Below are 20,922 nucleotides of genomic sequence, written 5' to 3'. Positions count from 1 at the left end.
CCACCACCATCAACTAGACCAGTAGTTATCCTACAATCACCCAGTCCACCACCATCAACTAGACCAGTAGTTACCCTACAATCACCCAGTCCACCACCATCAACTAGACCAGTAGTTACCCTACAATCACCCAGTCCACCACCATCAACTAGACCAGTAGTTACCTACAATCACCCAGTCCACCACCATCAACTAGACCAGTAGTTACCCTACAATCACCCAGTCCACCACCATCAACTAGACCAGTAGTTACCCTACAATCACCCAGTCCACCACCATCAACTAGACCAGTAGTTACCCTACAATCACCCAGTCCACCACCATCAACTAGACCAGTAGTTACCCTACAATCACCCAGTCCACCACCATCAACTAGACCAGTAGTTACCCTACAATCACCCAGTCCACCACCATCAACTAGACCAGTAGTTACCCTACAATCACCCAGTCCACCACCATCAACTAGACCAGTAGTTACCCTACAATCACCCAGTCCACCACCATCAACTAGACCAGTAGTTACCCTACAATCACCCAGTCCACCACCATCAACTAGACCAGTAGTTACCCTACAATCACCCAGTCCACCACCATCAACTAGACCAGTAGTTATCCTACAATCACCCAGTCCACCACCATCAACTAGACCAGTAGTTATCCTACAATCACCCAGTCCACCACCATCAACTAGACCAGTAGTTACCCTACAATCACCCAGTCCACCACCATCAACTAGACCAGTAGTTACCCTACAATCACCCAGTCCACCACCATCAACTAGACCAGTAGTTATCCTACAATCACTCAGGAAAACAGGTCTGGAGAGAACAACCACATCTTGAAAACTAAACGATTATGGTGTATCATTTAGAGGCTGGTCCTGGAGCCAGGGCTTCCATTATGGTGGATAATTTAGAGGCTGGTCCTGGGGCCAGGGCTTCCATTATGGTGTATAATTTAGAGGCTGGTCCTGGGGCCAGGGCTTCCACTATGGTGTATAATTTAGAGGCTGGTCCTGGGGCCAGGGCTTCCATTATGGTGTATAATTTAGAGGCTGGTCCTGGGGCCAGGGCTTCCATTATGGTGTATAATTTAGAGGCTGGTCCTGGGGCCAGGGCTTCCATTATGGTGTATAATTTAGAGGCTGGTCCTGGGGCCAGGGCTTCCATTATGGTGTATAATTTGAGGCTGGTCCTGGGGCCAGGGCTTCCATTATGGTGTATAATTTAGAGGCTGGTCCTGGGGCCAGGGCTTCCATTATGGTGTATAATTTAGAGGCTGGTCCTGGGGCCAGGGCTTCCATTATAAGTCATCCTCTAAGCTGTTTACCAACAAGGCGGCGGGGAGCCCCTTTTGATATCGTTTCAACTGCAGATTGCCCCTTTAACAGGTTAGCTAGAGTCTGTGGAAAGCAGTCTTATAGACAATATGTCTCTCAGATGTACAATGTCCCTTAACAATAGAGCAGAGAAATAGCCTATAGTTCAGGCCAAACTTCATAGAAATGAACATGGCACATTAACATTGCTCTGAAAACCAGTGAGGGTGATAATCACTCCTATTTAAAAACTGTACTTTTACTGCAAGATGTCACAAATATCTCTACGTTTCTCACAGCCCAGTCCTCAACAACAAAATAGCAGGTACATTAACAGGAGGTCAGGAGTTGACGGTTCATCTGTAGCACTGAAAACAGGATACAACCATGATCAACTCCCCTGCTATCTGTAAAGCATACCTAGAGAGAACCCCCCCCAAAAAATTGAAAAATAAATGTCTGCTTAAAAGAAACAGAAACATGGTAGCAGTAGTCTTCAGTACCAGCAGACAGCACTTCCTTTTGAGTGTTGAACAAGAGGGAGGTCGTTGTTACTATGGTTATGACGTCATCATCCCTTCCTGTTGTCCAGTGTGGTTCCGATTCCACCGCAGGTCGTTGTCCCGGCAACGAGGACAACAACAACCCCACTCCAACCAATCAGTAGTCCATCCAACAGAACAGGTAAATAAGACATTTGAGATGTGTGATAGAGGTGTCTGTTAGATTGCTTTCACTCTAAACCCCCTCCGTCCCTCCTCCACTCTCCACCCCCTCCATCCCTCCTTCACTCTCCTCCTCTGGGTCTCATGTGTCTGCTAGCGGTGTGTGTGTGTGTCTCTCTAGTGCTGGTGTCCAACGGACAGCACCAGTGGTATCAGACAACCCAGAACCAGAGCCCCAACCTCCACCTTGCTCAGTCCCTTCGCTGCTTCCTTCCCCGGAGCGGGGGAGTGGCTGTGTCCGGTCCCGCCCACCTCAGGCAGAACGTGTACGGTGGCGACATACAGGAAGGTCCCGGCAGAGAACAGCATGGCCACGCCTGTGGCGTTCACGTCTGACAGCGCCTCTTTACTGCTCTGGAGGGGAGAGGGACAACAACATGGGGGTTGTTAGAATAGGGAGGTATTGGAGAGGGGGTAGTGGGGTCTTGGAGAGAAGGGTAGTGGGGTATTGGAGAGGGGGTAGTGGGGTATTGGAGAGGGGGTAGTGGGGGTATTGGAGAGGGGGTGTGGGTATTGGAGAGAAGGGTAGTAGGGTATTGGAGAGAAGGGTAGTGGGGTATTGGAAAGGTGGGTAGTGGGGTAGTGGAGAGGGGAGTGGGGGCAGTGGAGTATTGGAGAGGGGGGTAGTGGGGTAGTGGAGAGGGGTAGTGGGGTAGTGGGGTATTGGAGAGGGGTAGTGGGGTATTGGAGAGAAGGGTAGTGGGGTATTGAGAGAAGGGTAGTGGGGTATTGGAGAGGAGTAGTGGGGTATTGGAGAGGGGGTAGTGGGGTATTGGAGAGGGGTAGTGGGGTATTGGAAAAGGGGTAGTGGGGTATTGGAGAGGGGGGTAGTGGGGTATTGGAGAGGAGTAGTGGGGTATTGAGAGGGGTAGTGGGGTATTGGAGAGGGGGTAGTGGGGTATTGGAGAGAAGGGTAGTGGGGTATTGGAGAGAAGGGTAGTGGGGTATTGGAAGAAGGGGTAGTAGGGGTATTGGAGAGGGGGTAGTGGGATATTGGAGAGGGAGTAGTAGAGGGTATTGGAGGAGGGGGTAGTGGGGTATTGGAGAGGGAGGGGGGTAGTGGGGTATTGGAGAGGAGGAGGGGTAGTGGGGGGTATTGGAGAGGGAGGGGGTAGTGGGGTATTGGAGAGGAGGGGGTAGTGGGGTATTGGAGAGGAGGGTGTAGGGGTATTGGAGAGGGAGGGGTGTAGGGGTATTGGAGAGGGAGGAGTAGTGGGGGTATTGGAGAGGAGGGGGTAGTGGGGTATTGGAGAGGAGGGGAGTAGTGGGGTATTGGAGAGGGAGGGAGTGGGGGTATTGAGAGAGGAGGGGGTAGTGGGGTATTGGAGAGGGAGGGGTAGTGGGGGTATTGGAGAAGGGGTAGTGGGTATTGGAGAGGGAGGGGGTAGTGGGGTATTGGAGAGGGGGTAGTGGGGTATTGGAGAGGAGGGGAGTATTGGAGAGGGGGTAGTAGGGGTATTGGAGGGTGTGGTATTGGAGAGGGGGTAGTGGGGTATTGGAGAGGGGGTAGTGGGGGTATTGGAGAGGGGTAGTGGGGTATTGGAGGGGGGTAGTGGGGTATTGGAGGGGGTAGTGGGATTGGAGAGGGGTAGTGAGGTATTGGAGAGGGGGTAGTGGGGTATTGGAGAGGGGGTAGTGGGGGTATTGGAGGGGGTAGTGGGGTATTGGAAAAAGGGGGTAGTGGGGTATTGGAGGGGGTAGTGGGGTATTGGAGGGTAGTGGGGTATTGGAGAGGAGTGAAGGGTAGTGGGGTCTTGGAGAGGGAGTAGTGGGTCTTGGAGAGGGGGTAGTGGGGTATTGGAGAGGGGGTGGTAGGGGGTATTGGAGAGGGGGTAGTGGGGTATTGGAGAGGGGGGGTAGTGGGGTATTGGAGAGGGGGTAGTGGGGTATTGGAGAGGGGGTAGTGGGTTATTGGAGAAGGGGGTAGTGGGGTATTGGAGAGGGTAGTGGGGTATTGGAGAGGGGGTAGTGGGGTATTGGAGGGTAGTGGGGTATTGGAGAGGGGGTAGTGGGGTATTGGAGAGGGGGTAGTGGGGTATTGGAGAGGGGGTAGTGGGGTATTGGAGAGAGGGGTAGTGGGGTATTGGAGAGAGGGGCAGTGGGGTATTGGAGAGAGGGGTAGGGGGTATTGGAGAGAGGGGTAGTGGGGTATTGGAGAGGGTAGTGGGGTATTGGAGAGGGGGTAGTGGGGTATTGGAGAGGGGGTAGTAGGGTATTGGAGAGGGGAGTAGTGGGGTATTGGAGAGGGGGTTGTGGGGTATTGGAGAGGGGGTAGTGGGGTATTGGAGAGGGGGTAGTGGGGTATTGGAGGAGGGAGGGGGTGAGTGGGGGTATTGGAGAGGAGGGTAGTGGGGTATTGGAGAGGGGTAGTGGGGTATTGGAGAGGGGGTAGTGGGGTATTGGAGAGGGAGGGGGTATTGGAGAGGGAGGGTAGTGGGGTATTGGAGAGGGTAGTGGGGTATTGGAGAGGGGGGTAGTGGGGTATTGGAGAGGGTAGTAGGGTATTGGAGAGGGGGTAGTGGGGTATTGGAGAGGGGGTAGTGGGGTATTGGAGAGGGAGTAGTGGGGTATTGGAGGGTAGTGGGGTATTGGAGAGGGAGTAGTGGGGTCTTGGAGAGGGAGTAGTGGGGTCTTGGAGAGAAGGGTAGTGGGGTATTGGAGAGGGAGTAGTGGGGTCTTGGAGAGAAGGGTAGTAGGGGTATTGGAGAGGGAGTAGTGGGGTCTTGGAGAGGGGAGTAGGGGGGTATTGGAGAGGGGGTAGTGGGGTATTGGAGAGGGGGTAGTGGGGTATTGGAGAGGGGGTAGTGGGGTATTGGAGAGGGGTAGTAGGGGTATTGGGGAGGGGGTAGTGGGGTATTGGAGAAGGGGTAGTGGGGTATTGGAGAGGGGGTAGTGGGTATTGGAGGGGGTAGTGGGGTATTGGAGAGGGAGTAGTGGGGTCTTGGAGAGAAGGGGTAGTGGGGTATTGGAGAGGGAGTAGTGGGGTCTTGGAGAGGGGAGTAGTGGGGTATTGGAGAGGGGGTAGTGGGGTATTGGAGAGGGGGGGTAGTGGGGTATTGGAGAGGGGGATAGTGGGGTATTGGAGAGGGGTAGTGGGGTATTGGAGAGGGGGTAGTGGGGTATTGGAGAGAGGGGTAGTGGGGTATTGGAGAGAGGGGTAGTGGGGGTATTGGAGAGAGGGGTAGTGGGGTATTGGAGAGAGGGGTAGTGGGGTATTGGAGAGGGGTAGTGGGGTATTGGAGAGGGGGTAGTAGGGTATTGGAGAGGGGGTAGTGGGTATTGGAGAGGGAGTAGTAGGGTATTGGAGAGGGGGGTAGTGGGGGTATTGGAGAGGGGGTAGTGGGGGTATTGGAGAGGGAGGGGTAGTGGGGGTATTGGAGAGGGAGGGGGGTAGTGGGGTATTGGAGAGGGAGGGGTAGTGGGGTATTGGAGAGGAGGGTAGTGGGGTATTGGAGAGGAGGGTAGTGGGGTATTGAGAGGAGGGGGTATTGGAGAGGGGGTAGTGGGGTATTGGAGAGGGGGGTAGTGGGGTATTGGAGAGGGAGGGGGTATTGGAGAGGGAGGGGGTAGTGGGGGTATTGGAGAGGGGTAGTGGGGTATTGGAGAGGGGGTAGTGGGGTATTGGAGAGGGTAGTGGGGTATTGGAGAGGGGTAGTAGGGTATTGGAGAGGGGTAGTGGGGGTATTGGAGAGGGGGTAGTGGGGTATTGGAGAGGGGGTAGTGGGGTATTGGAGAGGGGGTAGTGGGGTATTGGAGAGGGGGTAGTGGGGTCTTGGAGAGGGGGTAGTGGGGGTATTGGAGAAGGGGTAGTGGGGTATTGGAGAGGGGGTAGTGGGGTATTGGAGGGGGTAGTGGGGTATTGGAGAGGGAGTAGTGGGGTCTTGGAGAGGGAGTAGTGGGGTCTTGGAGAGAAGGGTAGTGGGGTATTGGAGAGGGGGTAGTGGGGTATTGGAGAGGGGGGGTAGTGGGGTATTGGAGAGGGAGTAGTGGGGTCTTGGAGAGAAGGGTAGTGGGGTATTGGAGAGGGAGTAGTGGGGGTATTGGAGAGGGAGTAGTGGGGTCTTGGAGAGAAGGGTAGTGGGGTATTGGAGAGGGGGTAGTGGGGTATTGGAGAGGGGGTAGTGGGGTATTGGAGAGGGGTAGTGGGGTATTGGAGAGGGGGTAGTGGGGTATTGGAGAGGGTAGTGGGGTATTGGAGAGGGGGTAGTGGGGTATTGGAGAGAGGGGTAGTGGGGGTATTGGAGAGGGGGTAGTGGGGTATTGGAGAGGGGGTAGTGGGGTATTGGAGAGGGGGTAGTAGGGTATTGGAGAGGGAGTAGTAGGGTATTGGAGAGGGGGTAGTGGGGTATTGGAGAGGGGTAGTGGGGTATTGGAGAGGGAGGGGGTAGTGGGGTATTGGAGAGGGAGGGGTAGTGGGGTATTGGAGAGGAGGGGGTAGTGGGGTATTGGAGAGGGAGGGGGGTAGTGGGGTATTGGAGAGGGAGGGGGGTAGTGGGGGTATTGGAGAGGGGGTAGTGGGGGTATTGGAGATGGGGTAGTGGGGTATTGGAGAGGGGGTAGTGGGGTATTGGAGAGGGGGTAGTGGGGGTATTGGAGAGAGGGGGTAGTGGGGTATTGGAGAGGGGGTAGTGGGGTATTGGAGAGAGGGGTAGGGGTATTGGAGAGGGGGTATGGGGTATTGGAGAGGGTAGTGGGGTATTGGAGAAGGGGGTAGTGGGGGTATTGGAGAGGGTAGTGGGGGTATTGGAGGGTAGTGGGGTATTGGAGGGTAGTGGGGTATTGGAGAGGGGGGTAGTGGGGTATTGGAGAGGAGGGTAGTGGGGTATTGAGAGAGGGGTAGTGGGGTATTGGAGAGGGGGTAGTGGGGTATTGGAGAGGGGGTAGTGGGGTATTGGAGAGAAGGGTAGTGGGGTTTGAGAGGGGGTAGTGGGGTTTTGAGAGGGGGGTAGTGGGGTTTTGAGAGGGGTAGTGGGGTATTGAGAGGGGGTAGTTGGGTATTGAGAGGGGGGTATTGGAGAGGGGGTAGTGGGGTATTGGAGAGGGGGTAGTGGGGTATTGGAGAGGGGGTAGTGGGGTATTGGAGAGGGGGTAGTGGGGGTATTGGAGAGGGTAGTGGGGGTATTGGAGAGGGGGTAGTGGGGTGATTGGAGAGGGGGGTAGTGGGGTATTGGAGAGGGTAGTAGGGTATTGGAGAGGGAGTAGTGGGGTATTGGAGAGGGGGTAGTGGGGTATTGGAGAGGGGGTAGTGGGGTATTGGAGAGGAGGGGGTAATGGGGTATTGGAGAGGGAGGGTAGTGGGGTATTGGAGAGGGAGGGGGTAGTGGGGTATTGGAGAGGGAGGGGGTAGTGGGGTATTGGAGAGGGAGGGGGTAGTGGGGTATTGGAGAGGGGTAGTGGGGTATTGGAGATGGGGGTAGTGGGGTATTGGAGAGGGGGTAGTGGGGTATTGGAGAGGGGGTAGTGGGGTATTGGAGAGGGGGGGTAGTGGGGTATTGGAGAGGGGGTAGTGGGGTATTGGAGAGAGGGGTAGTGGGGTATTGGAGAGGGGGTAGTGGGGTATTGGAGAGGGGGTAGTGGGTATTGGAGAAGGGGGTAGTGGGGTATTGGAGAGGGGGTAGGGGGTATTGGAGGGTAGTGGGGTATTGGAGGGTAGTGGGGGTATTGGAGGGGGGTAGTGGGGTATTGGAGAGGAGGGTAGTGGGGTATTGGAGAGGGGGGTAGTGGGGGTATTGGAGAGGGTAGTGGGGTATTGGAGAGGGGGTAGTGGGGTATTGGAGAGAAGGTAGTGGGGTTTGAGAGGGGTAGTAGGGGGTTTTGAGAGGGGGTAGTGGGGTTTGAGAGGGGGGTAGGGGGTATTGAGAGGGGGTAGTTGGGTATTGAGAGGGGGGTATTGGAGAGGGGGTAGTGGGGGTATTGGAGAGGGGGGTAGTGGGGTATTGGAGAGGGGGTAGTGGGTATTGGAGAGGGGGTAGTGGGGTATTGGAGAGGGGGTAGTGGGGGTATTGGAGAGGGGGTAGTGGGGTATTGGAGAGGGGGGTAGTGGGGTATTGGAGAGGGGAGTAGGGGTATTGGAGAGGGGGTATTGGAGAGGGGGTAGTAGGGTATTGGAGAGGGGGGTAGTGGGGAGGTCAAAGACCACCAACTGACCTGGCTGAGTCCTACAAAGGTAACCATGGCGAGGACAGGTGCTGCCAGGGCGAACACCAGCAGGTGTTTACGGATCCGGTTCCTCTCCAGACCAGCATGCATCAGGAAAGAGACCAGGCCAAAGGCTGCTGGGGCCTGGGGGAAAGACAGAGACAGGGTTTAAACACACACTGAGTGTACAAAACATTAGGAACACCTGCTCTTTCCATTACATAAACTGACCAGATGAATCCAGGTGAAAGCTATGATCCCTTATTGATGTCACTTGTTAAATCCACTTCAATCAGTGTAGATGAAGGGGAGGCAGCAGGGGGAGGCCCGTCAGGAAGGCAGTGTGTCCAGGCCTCAAATGTCCCGGCGGCCACCCGTCTGTGTGGCCTTAACGCCCTCAAAATAAAAACATGCCTTGTGGCTAAACTGGCCCTTGTGCCCTTGGGCTGAAAACAATCATTATAATTCCCATCTCCCGGCTGCCAATCGCCGCACTCCAAAGCACACGGCTCTCTCAGATCTCTCAATTCTTATTAGCCAATGCCTGTCACGTGATTGGGTCCTTCTCACAGGCATCACAGCTCCGAAGTAGGCTACAAGTGAAGACAGACACATCGGGGATGCAACGGCACGTGCCCTTATCCAATTCCGAGGCGCATATTGAAGATGTTTGAAGAACTGTCCACATTTACTTTTTGTCAGCCAACAAGATGAGTAATGAACTGCAAAAGCACTAGTCTATTTCAATCTACTATCCCCCATAGTACAAATGTTGACCTATTCTATTGGTCAGCTTGTCGTTCTGTGCGAGAAATAAATATTCCAAACAGACTCTGGGACAGTTGTGGAATGATAGATCCCAAATGAATACAACTACTGTAGATCAAAAAGCAACGAGGCTGATGCAACAGATCAGAACGTTTAGCTTAAAATGTTGATAAACTATTAGTCTGTTTCTTCACATTATAAACGCAGCAATGGGCACGCGGCAGCAGGCTATAAGCGCGAATGTTCCAAAATGCAATTAGCGGGAAAACACCATTCTCAAAAGCGCACTGCAAATGAGAGCAGTTTCATATGACATATATAAAAAATATCCTTTAGAAATGTAGAAAGAGGGAGGATCTAAAGATGCAACAACTAGCACGGGTTGCTAATATGACTAGGATTGTGTCTTTGGCTGCTGGAGAACATGAGAGAAATACTGGGATTCCATTGCTATGAGGAAGTGTTTATAAAATAATCCCCTTAACATTCCTATGGTCGGAACACGGTAAGGCATGCCTCATAAAATGACAAAAAAAAAATAAGGTTTTAAACGTTTATGCTTAAATAATTCCAAAAGGTTGATTGCAAACCTGCTCAAACAGGCACTGGCCTTTGTCTCTCCAACTGAACGAACAGTGCCTAAAGTATGTGGACAGAATCAAGCCTTTAGATATTAATAATCCTACATTATATTTGTCAAACATGACTGGCGTTTAGCCTATACAGTGCATTCGGAAAGTATTCAGACCCCTTGACTTTTTCCACATTTTGTTACATTACAGCCTTATTCTAAAATTGATTAAATCGTTTTTTCCCTCATCAAACTACACACAATACCCCATAATGACAAAGCAAAAACAGGTTTTTAGATTTTTTTGCTAATAAAATAAATAAATAACGAAATATCACATTTTCATAAGTATTCAGATCCTTTACTCAGTACTTTGTTGAAGCACCTTTGGCAGCGATTACAGCCTCGAGTCTTCTTGGGTATGACGCTACAAGCTTGGCAGAACTGTTTTTGGGGAGTTTCTCCCATTCTTCTCTGCAGATCCTCTCAAGCTCTGTTAGGTTGGCTGGGGAGCGTCGCTGCACAGCTATTTTCAGGTCTCTCCAGAGATGTTCAATCGGGTTCAAGTCCGGGCTCTGGCTGGGCCACTCAAGGACATTCAGAGACTTTTCCCGAAGCCACTCCTGCGTTGTCTTGGCTGTGTGCTTAGGGTCGTTGTCCTGTTGAAAGGTGAACCTTCACCCCCAGTCGGAGGTCCTGAGCGCTCTGGAGCAGGTTTTCATCAACAATCTCTCTGTACTCTGCTCTGTTCATCTTTCCCTTGATCCTGACTTGTCTCCGCTGCTGAAATACATCCCCACAGCATGATGCTGCCACCACCATGCTTCACCGTAGGGAAGGTGCCAGGTTTCCTCCAGACATGACGCTTGGCATTCAGGCCAAAGAGTTTAATCTTGGTTTCATCAGACCAGAGAATCTTGTTTCTCATGGTTTGAGAGTCTTTAGGTGCCATTTGGCAAACTTCCATCTGGCCACTCTACCATAAAGGCCTGATTGGTGGAGTGCTGCAGAGATGGTTGTCCTTCTGGAAGTTTCTCCCATCACCACAGAGGAACTCTGGACCTCTGTCAGAGTGACCATTGGGTTCTTGGTCACCTCCCTGACCAAGGCCCTTCTCCCCCGATTGCTCAGTTTGGCCGGGCGGCCAGCTCTAGGAAGAGTCTTGGTGGTTCCAAACTTCTTCCATTTAAGAATGATGGAGGCCACTGTGTTCTTGGGAACCTTCAATGCTGCAGAAATGTTTTGGTACCCTTCCTTAGATCCGTGCCTCGACACAATCCTGTCTCAGAGCTCTACGGACAATTCCTTCGACCTCATGGCTTGGTTTTTGCTGACATGCACTGTCAACTGTGGGACCTTATATAGACAGGTGTGTGCCATTCCAAATCATGTCCAATCAATTGAATTTACCACAGGTGGACTCCAATCAAGTTGTAGAAACATCTCAAGGATGATGAATGGAAGCAGGATGCACCTGAGCTCAATTTCAAGTCTCATAGCAAAGGGTCTGAAAATAAGGTATTTCTGTTTTTTATTTGTAATAAATTAGCAAAAATGTATAAAAACCTGTTTTCGCTTTGTCATTGTGGGGTATTGTGTATTGATTGCTGAGGGAAAAAATGTATTTAATCAATTTTAGAATAAGGCTGTAATGTAACAAAATGTGGAAAAAGGGGTCTGAATACTTTCCAAATGCACTGTATATATGTAATTAAAAAGTCTCATTAAAGTTTGTGTACATTTATATACACTTACATACGTTCTTAACAGAATAGCTAGTGTTTTTTGGTTTTCAAATCTATTTAAATTGGCTATTTTGGTTAATGACCTTGGTGCCCAGGCAGATTGGGCCTCTTGAAAGCCAAATGGCCCCTAAAATCACATAAATCCAGGCCTGCAACGGCGCCTGCATCGTCCGTGGATCTATCAGGTCGGTGGGCGAATTGGAGAGGGTCGAGTGTCTCGGGGAGGGAGGAGGTGATGTGGTCTTTGACTAGCCACCAGAAGCACTTCAGGATGACGGAAGTGAGCGCTACGGGTCTGTAGTCATTCAGCTCCGTTACTTTCCCTGGGGATGTTAACACCACACCTGCGTGGAAGCTTTCAATATACATTTGTTTCCCTAATTTACTGAAGTGCTTCCATTATTTTGGGCAGTTACGTGAAACTGAGTTGAATTGTTGTTGTTGTTTTATTCTTACTTTTTTTGTTTAAAATAAATGCACTGTTGGTTAAGGGCTGTAAGTAAGCATTTCACTGCAATGTCTGCACCTGTTGTATTCGGCGCATGTGACCAATAACATTTGATTTGATTTGATTTGGAATTGGTTAAACTAACTCATCGTGCCATCAAATTGCCAGATGTTTCAAGAGGGTGGTCACGTCAAGTGTGTTTGCGAGACAGAGGATCCAATACCGAGTGAGGATGGAGGGAAGCTATACTGCAACACAGTGACACTGCATTACTTACACACTGAGATGGAGCGCTGAAACACAAGATGCAGACAGGAAAGATGAAAGGGTTGTTATTGTCACTGTTCTGTACCTTGTGAAGCATGATGGCCACGAAGACAATGAGCTGAACACTGGTCTGGGAGGTGGAGGCGGCTGCTCCGAGAGCCACGCCGTCCGCTGGAAGATCAGAAATCACCTTTATTTGCCATGTACCTTATACAAAACATTTAAGAAACACCTGCTCTAAAGATAGGTCAATTAGACACGCATTCGGTCGTTATATTAGTGTAGCATAGGCTATGCTGCAGCAAATGCAGGCCTCCCTGTGACAAGAAACAAAGTGACCATGATGAGATGATAGGTCTACATGCATTGTTACCATGATGAGATGATAGGTCTACATGCATTGGTACCATGATGAGATGATAGGTATACATGCATTGTGAACTGCGCTCCATACTGAGATGGGTCTGTCCCCACCCTGAGCGTTGATTCATCATGCAGAGGTCGTAGAGAAGCCAGATTTAGACATCACATATCATTTAAACAACTCCATTTCACGCCATGCTGTTCATATAAATATTTTATAATAATTTGATCGGTTTCTCTCAGTTATTTATCCCGTGAAAAGGGAGTGGTTCTGGGCGGTGATTCCCGGTAAAATCTCGGTAACCGGGTTCCCGCCATTCACACACACTGACCAGGTAAATCCAGGTGAAAGCTATGATCCCTTATTGATGTCACTTGTTCAATCAGTGTAGATGAAGGGGAGGAGACAGGTTAAAGAACGATTTGTAAACCTTGAGTCAATTGAGACATGGATTGTGTATGTGTGCCTTTGAACAGGGTATGGTAGTAGGTGCCAGGCGCACCGGTTTTTGTCAAGAACTGCAACGCTGCTGGGTTTTTCCACGCTCAACAGTTTTTCACGCTCATGTGTATCAAGAATGGTCCACCACCAAAAGGACATCCAGCCAACTTGACACAACTGTGGGAAGCATTGGAGTCAACACGGTGCCAGCATCCCTGTGGAACGCTTTCGACACCTTGTAGAGTTCATGCCCCGATTAATTGAGGCTGTTCTGAGGGCAAAAGGGTGCGCAACTCAATATTAGGAAGGTGTTCATAATGTTTGGTATACTCGGTGCGTATGTACCAGGAATTTAACATGATGAATGGTGCTGCTTTAATAAACAGAACATATACCCGAAATAATTGCCAATCCACATACAGTATATGTAGAATAGATAGATGCAGAATCCTCCAACAAGCCTCCATTGCCTTCCACTCTCTCTTCTTCCTAAAACGTCTCGGTCTGAAACATTGTATAATGAAGCCATCTTACCTGCTGCGTGGACCACCAGTCCCAAGGTGGTGGTGATCTTTGAGCTGGCAATCCTCGCAGACTCCGGATCTAAACAAAACGCACGCACCAAATCAGACAGACCACTCAATGGACACATCTCGCTGTAACAAAGCAGAACCCTGAGGGCTGATTTCCCTGGACAGATTGAGACGTGGCGATGCTCCACTGAGCCAGGACTAGGCTTAATCTGTCCAGGGAAACGGCCCCGAGAGAGATGAGCTCACTGTCCAGGGAAACGGCCCCGAGAGAGATGAGCTCACTGTCCAGGGAAACGGCCCCGAGAGAGAGATGAGCTCATCCCACACTGGCTGCCACTGCTGTGTGTCAAATCAAATCAAATTGTTATTTGTCACATGCGCCGAATACAACAGGTGTAGACCTTACCGTGAAATGCTTACTTACAAGCCCTTAACCAACAATGCAGTTCAAGAAATAGAGTTTAGAAAATATTTACTGAATAAAACTAAAGTAAAAAATTAAATTAAAAGTAACACAATAAAATAACAATAACGAGGCTATATACAGGGGGCACCGGTACCGAGTCAATGTGCGGGGGAACAGGTTAGTCCAGGTAATTTGTAAAGCGATTATGCATAGATAATAAACAGTGAGTAGCAGCAGTGTAAAAACAAAGGGAGGGGGAGGGGGGTAAATGTAAATACTCCGGGTGGCCATTTGATTAATTGTCCAGACTGACCGTCAACACTGCTGTGTGTGTGTATACAGTGGGGGGAAAAAAGTATTTAGTCAGCCATCAATTGTGCAAGTTCTCCCACTTAAAAAGATGAGAGGGGCCTGTAATTTTCATCACAGGTACACGTCAACTATGACAGACAAATGGAGGGGAAAAAATCCAGAAAATTACATTGTAGGATTTTTAATGAATTTATTTGCAAATTATGGTGGAAAATAAGTATTTGGTCACCTACAAACAAGCAAGATTTCTGGCTCTCACAGACCTGTAACTTCTTCTTTAAGAGGCTCCTCTGTCCTCCACCCGTTACCTGTATTAATGGCACCTGTTTGAACTTGTTATCAGTATAAAAGACACCTGTCCACAACCTCAAACAGTCACACTCTAAACTCCACTATGGCCAAGACCAAAGAGCTGTCAAAGGACACCAGAAACAAAATTGTAGACCTGCACCAGGCTGGGAAGACTGAATCTGCAATAGGTAAGCAGCTTGGTTTGAAGAAATCAACTGTGGGAGCAATTATTAGGAAATGGAAGACATACAAGACCACTGATAATCTCCTCGATCTGGGGCTCCATGCAGATCTCACCCCGTGGGGTCAAAATGATCACAAGAACGGTGAGCAAAAAATCCCAGAACCACACGGGGGACCTAGTGAATGACCTGCAGAGAGCTGGGACCAAAGTAACAAAGCCTACCATCAGTAACACACTACGCCACCAGGGACTCAAATCCTGCAGTGCCAGACGTGTCCCCCTGCTTAAGCCAGTACATGTCCAGGCCCGTCTGAAGTTTGCTAAAGTGCATTTGGATGATCCAGAAGAGGGATTGGGAGAATGTCATATGGTCAGATGAAACCAAAATATAACTTTTTGGTAAAAACTCAACTCGCCGTGTTTGGAGGACAAAGAATGCTGAGTTGCATCCAAAGAACACCATACCTACTGTGAAGCATGGGGTGGAAACATCATGCTTTGGGGCTGTTTTTTCTGCAAAGGGACCAGGACGACTGATCCGTGTAAAGGAAAGAATGAATGAGGCCATGTATTGTGAGATTTTGAGTGAAAACCTCCTTCCATCAGCAAGGGCATTGAAGATGAAACGTGGCTGGGTCTTTCAGCATGACAATGATCCCAAACACACCGCCCCGGCAACGAAGGAGTGGCTTCGTGAAGAAGCATTCAAGGTCCTGGAGTGGCCTAGCCAGTCTCCAGATCTCCACCCCATAGAAAATCTTTGGAGGGGAGTTGAAAGTCTGTGTTGCCCAGCGACAGCCCCAAAACATCACTGCTCTAGAGGAGATCTGCATGGAGGAATGGGCCAAAATACCAGCAACAGTGTGTGAAAACCTTGTGAAGACTTACAGAAAACGTTTGACCTGTGTCATTGCCAACAAAGGGTATATAAAAAGTATTGAGAAACTTTTGTTATTGACCAAATACTTATTTTCCACCATAATTTGCAAATAAATTCATAAAAAATCCTACAATATGATTTTCTGGATTTTTGTTTCTCATTTTGTATGTCATAGTTGACGTGTACCTATGATGAAAATTACAGGCCTCTCTCATCTTTTTAAGTGGGAGAACTTGCACAATTGGTGGCTGACTAAATACTTTTTCCCCCACTGTATATATGTATGTATGTATGTATGTATGTATGTGTGTGTGTGTGTGTGTGTGTGTGTGTGTGTGTGTGTGTGTATATATATATATATATATGTATGTATGTGTGTGTGTGTGTGTGTGTGCAGACTGACCGTCAGTGCTGCTGTGTACGTGGGCGCTTCCTATCTGGTCGACCAGCAGCATGAAGACGAACCCCAGGACCAGGGAAACCCCGATGTAGGCATGGAGGTGCTGGTGGCTGTGGCTGTGGCCCCCACTGACCCCCAGAGCTGCATCCACACCCTCCTTGGGCTCAGACACCCCCACCCCCTCCGCCTGGACAGGGGCATGGTGCACACCTACAGAGAGAGAGAGACAGAGACCCTAACCCATACAGTAGATTCAGAGTGAGACCCTAACCCATACAGTAGATTCAGAGACCCTAACCCATACAGTAGATTCAGAGTGAGACCCTAACCCATACAGTAGATTCAGAGACCCTAACCCATACAGTAGATTCAGAGACCCTAACCCATACAGTAGATTGAGACCCTAACCCATACAGTAGATTCAGAGACCCTAACCCATACAGTAGATTCAGAGACCCTAACCCATACAGTAGATTCAGAGACCCTAACCCATATACAGTAGATTCAGAGACCCTAACCCATACAGTAGATATAGAGACCCTAACCCATACAGTAGATAGAGACCCTAACCCATACAGTAGATTCAGAGACCCTAACCCATACAGTAGAGTGAGACCCTAACCCATACAGTAGATTCAGAGACCCTAACCCATACAGTAGATTCAGAGACCCTAACCCATATACAGTAGATTCAGAGACCCTAACCCATACAGTAGATTCAGAGACCCTAACCCATATACAGTAGATTCAGAGACCCTAACCCATATACAGTAGATTCAGAGACCCTAACCCATATACAGTAGATTCAGAGACCCTAACCCATACAGTAGATTCAGAGACCCTAACCCATACAGTAGATTCAGAGACCCTAACCCATACAGTAGATTCAGAGACCCTAACCCATACAGTAGATTCAGAGACTCTAACCCATACAGTAGATTCAGAGACCCTAACCCATATACAGTAGATTCAGAGACCCTAACCCATACAGTAGATAGAGACCCTAACCCATACAGTAGATTCAGAGACCCTAACCCATACAGTAGATTCAGAGACCCTAACCCATATACAGTAGATTCAGAGACCCTAACCCATATACAGTAGATTCAGAGACCCTAACCCATATACAGTAGATTCAGAGACCCTAACCCATACAGTAGATTGAGACCCTAACCCATACAGTAGATTCAGAGACTCTAACCCATACAGTAGATTCAGAGACCCTAACCCATATACAGTAGATTCAGAGACCCTAACCCATACAGTAGATTCAGAGACCCTAACCCATACAGTAGATTCAGAGACTCTAACCCATACAGTAGATTCAGAGACCCTAACCCATATACAGTAGATTCAGAGACCCTAACCCATACAGTAGATTCAGAGACCCTAACCCATACAGTAGATTCAGAGACCCTAACCCATACAGTAGATTCAGAGACCCTAACCCATACAGTAGATTCAGAGACCCTAACCCATACAGTAGATTGAGACCCTAACCCATACAGTAGATTCAGAGACCCTAACCCATACAGTAGATTCAGAGATGTCCTCACTGTTACCTACTTGGACTTGCTAACAACACTTCCTACCAGGGGTTGGAACCAGTTCAGGGAACAGAACCCAAAATCGGAAAAACAACAAAACATTTCTAGGAACAGAACCGAGAACTAAAACAGTCTATATTTTTATCACATCCCACAAAAAAACGCAATAAAGCGCCTTGGCAAAGCCATCACTGTCATTCAGAAACGTATGCCAGTGTCTGCCAGCTGAACTTTGCCAGTGTGTGTGTAGGTTAACTCTGGTGCCGCTCTGTTTATTTTTTAGGGGGTAGATCAGCTTTAATATTGCAGATAGATTGTAACTTCCATCAATGTAATTGTCTGCATCACTTCCAATCCCCTGTATGTTTTGATTTTTTTATTCTCGCACACAAGCTTGTTAACTGGCTCTGGTCTAGTGCTAGAAAAGGCTAGGCGTCATTATGTGAAATGTCATATAACTGAGAGTCATGATCAAGGGTTAACTCTGGTCCAACGTTAGTTAAGCCAACTCTCTGAATGTTAAAGACATTCAAAGTTCCTTCATAGAAGCCGCTCCTCCGTAGGTATAATTCTGTGGGCCTAATTCAGATAATGCATGTCATGACAACAAGACGCCCAGCGCTTCATGCCCAGCTCTCTCCTCACCCACTACATTTCAGTCGCATCCTACCCTACACTTGTCTGTCCAATGCATGTCCATAGCATGCCTGCTCCATAGCAAGCTGCTCACTCCATTGGTGAAGTCATTCATTTAAATGTTGAGCTAAATGTAAAACAAAAATAATTTCAGAGGTTTAAAAAGGAACAAACCAAAAAAAAAGATGATTCTGTTCATTTACATTTTAGTCATTTAGCAGACGCTCCAAAGCAATTTATGAAACGATTGGAAAATAATATTGGTTCTAACCCCTGCTTCCTACAGACACAACCACTCAAACACATGCAGAACAGACAATCACCATTACATAGTGCACTACTTTTGACTAGAGCCCCATAGGTCCTGGTCTAAAGTAGTGCACTATAAAGGGAATAGGGTGGTGTTTGGTACGCAGCCTAGAGTCTCACCCTCCAGGACCTCCTCATACAGGGCATGGACCCCCTCAGGGATGATGACAGCCAGGGCAGTACCACACAGCAGCCCTGCTCCTAGGACCGTCACCAGCTTCAGCTTCTCCTGCAGGACAAGACAGAGAGGACAGAGGGTTCAGCAGCAGGACAGGACAACCAGGGCAGAGGGTTCATCAACAGGACAGGACAACCAGGACAGAGGGTTCATCAACAGGACAACCAGGGCAGAGGGTTCATCAACAGGACAACCAGGGCAGGGGGTTCATCAGCAGGACAGGACAACCAGGGCAGAGGGTTCATCAACAGGACAACCAGGGCAGGGGGTTCATCAACAGGACAGGACAACCAGGGCAGGGGGTTCATCAACAGGACAACCAGGACAGAGGGTTCATCAGCAGGACAGGACAACCAGGGCAGAGGGTTCATCAGCAGGACAGGACAGCCAGGACAGAGGGTTCATCAGCAGGACAGGACAACCAGGGCAGAGGGTTCATCAGCAGGACAGGACAACCAGGACAGAGGGTTCATCAGCAGGACAGGACAACCAGGACAGGGGGTTCATCAACAGGACAGGACAACCAGGACAGGGGGTTCATCAGCAGGACAGGACAACCAGGACAGAGGGTTCATCAGCAGGACAGGACAACCAGGGCAGGGGGTTCATCAGCAGGACAACCAGGACAGAGGGTTCATCAACAGGACAGGACAACCAGGGCAGGGGGTTCATCAGCAGGACAGGACAACCAGGACAGAGGGTTCATCAGCAGGACAGGACAACCAGGGCAGAGGGTTCATCAACAGGACAACCAGGGCAGGGGGTTCATCAACAGGACAGGACAACCAGGGCAGGGGGTTCATCAACAGGACAACCAGGACAGAGGGTTCATCAGCAGGACAGGACAACCAGGGCAGAGGGTTCATCAGCAGGACAGGACAACCAGGACAGAGGGTTCATCAGCAGGACAGGACAACCAGGGCAGAGGGTTCATCAACAGGACAGGACAACCAGGACAGAGGGTTCATCAACAGGACAGGACAACCAGGACAGAGGGTTCATCAGCAGGACAGGACAACCAGGACAGGGGGTTCATCAACAGGACAGGACAACCAGGACAGGGGGTTCATCAGCAGGACAGGACAACCAGGGCAGGGGGTTCATCAGCAGGACAACCAGGGCAGAGGGTTCATCAACAGGACAGGACAACCAGGACAGGGGGTTCATCAACAGGACAGGACAACCAGGACAGAGGGTTCATCAGCAGGACAGGACAACCAGGACAGAGGGTTCATCAGCAGGACAGGACAACCAGGACAGAGGGTTCATCAACAGGACAGGACAACCAGGACAGAGGGTTCATCAACAGGACAGGACAACCAGGACAGGGGGTTCATCAACAGGACAACCAGGACAGAGGGTTCATCAACAGGACAGGACAACCAGGGCAGGGGGTTCAGCAGCAGGACAGGACAACCAGGACTGAGGGTTCATCAGCAGGACAGGACAACCAGGACAGGGAAGAGAGGGATCAATAGTCCACACATGACCTTTGGCCTCGCAATAGCGATTATTAGGCTGAAGAAGTAGAATTGTATGTGAAGGTTTGAACAAAATCTGATTGATACGCCTTTGCTACACTAATATGTGTGCATTTAAGCGCATAGTAATTTCAGTAGCTAAGGACTTCAGCTGAAGACTCCACTTCCAAGTAGAATTTTGTTACTGAGCAAAGTTATAGTTTGAGTGCTACTCACCTCTGAGAAGTTGACAGCCAGAGGAATGGTTCCGGCCACATAACACCCCACCAGCATTGCCAGGGACAGCATGCTGATCGAAGTGAAGTCGTCCATAGACATAGTTGCAGCTGTGCTTTGTTAGTTTGATAGCAACAATTAGCCGGACTACTGGCAAGTGGTAGCTAGCGCGGTAAACTCAGACAAGTCTGAATCCAGACACTGACTAGCTAGATAGGCTGGCAAGCTTGATTGCTAGACAGATAACGCCAAGTGTAAGAAAATAATAAATAAAAGGCACTCTTTTCCCGCTAGCACTGACTTTGCTGATAAATACTTTGTTGAGGGAAAATGTACATGATACGATTGTGATGTGTCGTTGTCTCACCCAGCTATCTTAAGATGAATGCACTAATTGTAAGTCGCTGTGGATAAGATGACTAAAATGTCAAACAAACAATGATCACACGAATCGACTTCGCAGCAACGATAGCTAGCTAAAACTAGCTACACAGAGGTCTAACAGCCATGTTGTCAGTTCGCTATCTAGCCAAATAACTCGACGATTTAGCTAGGCACCACGATATTGACCTTGAACACGGTTGTTTATGCAATCATGTCAATCTAGTTAATCAGATTCTTACTTTTGCAGAAATCTAAACATCGTCTAGTAGCTAACTTGCTGTAACGTAAGTAAATGAGATAGCTAGCCTAACAATCTTCCCTCACAACTAGTCTTGTTGCCTAGGCTGCAGCGGACACGTCGTCATTCCTAGAAAGTGTAT

At 49.3% G+C, this 20,922-nt stretch overlaps 1 protein-coding gene across 1 annotated transcript; it reads right to left on the bottom strand.

The window, feature by feature from the left end:
* Positions 1–1,561: 1,561 nt before the first annotated feature.
* On the bottom strand, positions 1,562–20,488 carry LOC121544537 (zinc transporter ZIP9). The gene is made up of 7 exons (XM_041854480.2): positions 20,159–20,488; positions 18,404–18,512; positions 15,795–16,001; positions 13,320–13,388; positions 12,066–12,151; positions 8,191–8,325; positions 1,562–2,397 (listed from the first exon to the last, which is right to left on the bottom strand). Exons 1-7 carry the CDS (start codon positions 20,258–20,260, stop codon positions 2,161–2,163), a joined length of 945 nt encoding a protein of 314 aa, XP_041710414.2. The 5' UTR covers positions 20,261–20,488; the 3' UTR covers positions 1,562–2,160.
* Between the last annotated feature and the right edge of the window lie 434 nt (positions 20,489–20,922).

Source organism: Coregonus clupeaformis, chromosome 29, assembly GCF_020615455.1.
Source record: "Coregonus clupeaformis isolate EN_2021a chromosome 29, ASM2061545v1, whole genome shotgun sequence".
NCBI classification, from domain to species: Eukaryota; Metazoa; Chordata; class Actinopteri; order Salmoniformes; family Salmonidae; genus Coregonus; species Coregonus clupeaformis.
The sequence above is the reverse complement of the archived record's forward strand: the minus strand, read 5'-3'. Positions and strand labels throughout refer to the sequence as shown.

Coding starts and splice junctions, on each gene's coding strand:
- LOC121544537 (XM_041854480.2), bottom strand. CDS start 20,260: ATGTCTATGGACGACTTCACTTCGATCAGCATGCTGTCCCTGGCAATG. Junction 18,513..20,158: donor TGGCTGTCAACTTCTCAGAG/GTGAGTAGCACT, acceptor CTTGTCCTGCAG/GAGAAGCTGAAGCTGGTGAC. Junction 13,389..15,794: donor CGTACACAGCAGCACTGACG/GTCAGTCTGCAC, acceptor CGTTTTGTTTAG/ATCCGGAGTCTGCGAGGATT.